The sequence below is a fragment of the Dipteris shenzhenensis genome, chromosome 15 (genome assembly GCF_047967505.1).
Source record: "Dipteris shenzhenensis isolate YYH24624 ecotype China chromosome 15, Dip_SZ_1.0, whole genome shotgun sequence".
NCBI classification, from domain to species: Eukaryota; Viridiplantae; Streptophyta; class Polypodiopsida; order Gleicheniales; family Dipteridaceae; genus Dipteris; species Dipteris shenzhenensis.
The window spans coordinates 48,082,979-48,086,096 of NC_141610.1; the positions used below are offsets into that span (position 1 = coordinate 48,082,979).

Genomic DNA, 3,118 nt, shown 5'->3' on the forward strand with positions numbered 1-3,118 from the left:
AGTTTGTGTTCTCATTGACGTGCAGGCCTGGGCGGGGCTTGGGCAAGGGGCTCAAAGGGAGATGGATGCCCCCCATTTTTTACAAAACCCATGACCATGCCGGGCATGGAGCATGTTGATGACACCTCAACCTACACCCGTGCAAGCTCTCGAGCGGGCAATGCTGGCTGGATGGACACATGGACCTTTTGACTTCAAAAAGTGCTAATAATGATAAAAGCGTGATACTTGAACATTCACACGTACATCCAATGGGATTCCTTACTTTGCTTGAGCTACATCTTTTGATCACTATCGCCGTGCTCTCTTCATGATCAGATCTCTCGTCCTCTTCCTCCCGGATCCCAATCTCATCCTCACCTCGTGGGTCGGCCGTGGTCGGCTCCTCCTTAGCTAAAACTTCAACGTCTCGCCATCTTTTCGCCGCTTCATGCTGCCTTGAATCGACCCTTCAGCCCTCTGTCACAGCTTCCTTCCCAGCTCCTGCTACCTTAATCCGCTGCTCTAGCTCAGCCGGCCCCTCTGCATGTCTGCAATCATCATGCAACGGCAGGTTATGACTGGACGAAGCGGGCTGCTCTATTTCTCGAGTCTCCAGGCCAAAGCAACGCACCGTAGAGTCTCCAGCATCTCTAGACGGGCGTGCAAGGTTTTAGGAGTGCGTGCATCTTCTGCCAACGCGAATTTCGGAGCTGGCCCTGAGTATGGCTCAGGTGAGATATCTCTTGAAGAAGGGCTCTATTTTTCAGTGCTTTGAACTTGGAAGTGCAGTTGGTTTAGGCAACCGAACCGTCCAGGAAGTCTCTAACGTCGCATCACTTGCGAACAGGAAATGAGAGAGAGAGAGAGAGAGACTCCGTACTATCTTTGAGGTGAAGTGTGAGCTCTGTATGGTGGGCAAGAGAGATACTAAAAAACGAACACGCAGCATCTGAAGCTAATTTTGCATTACGGAAGCTACCAGCTAGACAGACACACACTTGAATGAGGGAGAGAAGAGCAAAGGTGTTGTCTGCCCCTCGTTTGATAATTTACGCTACAGTTAGCCAGGTCCTAATGACAGTTTTGCGTTTGTGCAGGAGGCTCGGGCATTGTGGACGCAAGCATGAGTGTGCTTAGGAGGAGAATTCAACGGCTGCGAATGCAGGAATCAATAGAAGGATTGCCAGAAGAATGGATGGACTGGGAGAAGTCGTGCTACCCAGCCTATCGAGCGGACGTAGGTTTTATGCTGGGTAGCCTGCAGGATCAATTGCTCAAAATACGTCCCAGCGTAGCACTCTCCCTATTTTCGATTGCTTTGACAGCCATGCCAGTCGCTGCTATTTTGTTGATCCGGTCGGTGTTCCACAGTTGGAGTACGCACTGACTCTCCCAGCTCTGATTTAAACTTGTACATTCTTGTTAGGCCTGACGTTCCTGGATCCAACAGAGTAATTTAGTACTCGCTCTGGTCTGATACCTAGTTAGGTGCCCTGTCATCGTTACTGTATTGTAATGGATCAGTCCCTTCAAGGAACTCTGGCTGTGCACCCGCTCCCTATCTGTGCACCTTTGATAAGACATTATTAGTACGTCCTAGTATGCCATTGCTTATGGATTGGTATGATCTTTCCGACACCCATATTTGGCTATATTGTTTAAGGAACCTGAATTGAGATCGGTGCTGTATTGGTATTTGCCCGCAATTCCCTGATTTGAAGCTGATGCTCTTGTCTTGGTGCTTGTCGATGAGAACAGGCTTCTTTCCCACAAGCGCCGTTCCATCTTAATGAATTTAGATTGACCCATGTCTCGTATATACCTTAAGCTATCTCAATGTCCCTCGAGTAGATTCTCTCTCTCTCTCTCTCTCTTTCTCTCTCTCTCTCTCTCTCTCTCTCTCTCCATCTCCAATCTATCTTGCTATCTCGCAGGCTTCGTCTCTCTCACTCACATGCTTCCAATCCCTCTGCTGTTATCTCAAATAGGTTCCTCCCTTGCTCCTTTTGACACTCTCCCTCTCTTAAGCTCTCTCTTACACATAGGTCGCAGACACTAATTGTTGTTGTTTGATGTGATCTAAATCAGAAGTAACATGAAAAGGTACAACAGACGCGATATTCTCTTTCCAATAGGTAATATTTCTTCACTAAGCATGCTTGTATTGGTTCATCAATACTTGGTGTCACCATTCATTAAGCTGTTGAGATTAGCCTCCGAGTCCCTCAATTGTGTGCAAGATAGATCATTGAAGTGTAGCCAATTGCAAGGTTGTGTGCATGATGGATGATTCAACTGCAAATGTAGTGGAGTCTAATGTTGATGTCATCCCCTTAGCCCACTGCCATCTAACATAGTTTTGCTAAGTGAAGATGAATCTTGCTCATCTCTACCAAATTTATCCATTCAGAGAATGTGACACATGACCTTAGCAATTGTGTGATATTTCAAATAAGTGACCAGAAAACTTGACTTGAGAGGAAAGGCAGACATTTTGACTAGACATGAAAGAGGTTGGGAATGAGACAAAATTTTCAAAGGAGTCAATATCAATGGCGATTATTGCTAACTTGAAGACGTCACTGGCTATCATCAAAGGACTGCAAAGTATTGAAAGGTTGGCTGCAAAGATAGCTGTGCTCCACATGATTGCCAACACATCAGCAACAAAACAATTTAGTGATATCAAATTGGCTAAATCTCTTGGTATTCAACCACACAATTTTAAGATGCATTTTATCAATATAAAAGAGCAAATTTCAAATGGGCTAATGGAAGTCGAAGGTGCAGGCAAGATTTTGAGGTGGTTAATTCTTTCATCGGCTTCTGGAGCAACAACACTAGGGTGTCTCCAAACAAGAAGGATGTTTGCAAGTGAAGGCTTAGCCCAAATGAGTATGCACGACATCCCACCCACTACTTGAAGCTTAAGAGTATGTATCACCTTTATTTTGCAAAGGTGTATTGGATGAGTAGTAGCGCTATTAGTACTATTTATACTATTTAGTTTATTGAATACTATTTAGTACTAAACAACATTAAACTTTCACTATAATACATGCTAGTGCCACTACTTATTAGTACTTGATACATATTATGAGTACTAGTACTATTTAGTATTGTTTAGTACCCAATT

At 44.6% G+C, this 3,118-nt stretch overlaps 1 protein-coding gene across 1 annotated transcript; it reads left to right on the forward strand.

The window, feature by feature from the left end:
- The first annotated feature begins 318 nt into the window (after nt 1-318).
- Nucleotides 319-1,808, forward strand: LOC147893914 (uncharacterized). Its single transcript, XM_087386273.1, has 2 exons — nt 319-713; nt 1,080-1,808. Exons 1-2 carry the CDS (start codon nt 527-529, stop codon nt 1,367-1,369), a joined length of 477 nt encoding a protein of 158 aa, XP_087242399.1. The 5' UTR covers nt 319-526; the 3' UTR covers nt 1,370-1,808.
- Nucleotides 1,809-3,118: the final 1,310 nt, after the last annotated feature.

Excerpts from the sequence above, each read along its gene's own strand:
- LOC147893914 (XM_087386273.1), top strand. The coding sequence starts at position 527 with ATGTCTGCAATCATCATGCAACGGCAGGTTATGACTGGACGAAGCGGG. Across the intron at positions 714-1,079 it reads TGGCCCTGAGTATGGCTCAG|GAGGCTCGGGCATTGTGGAC; the intron begins GTGAGATATCTC and ends GCGTTTGTGCAG.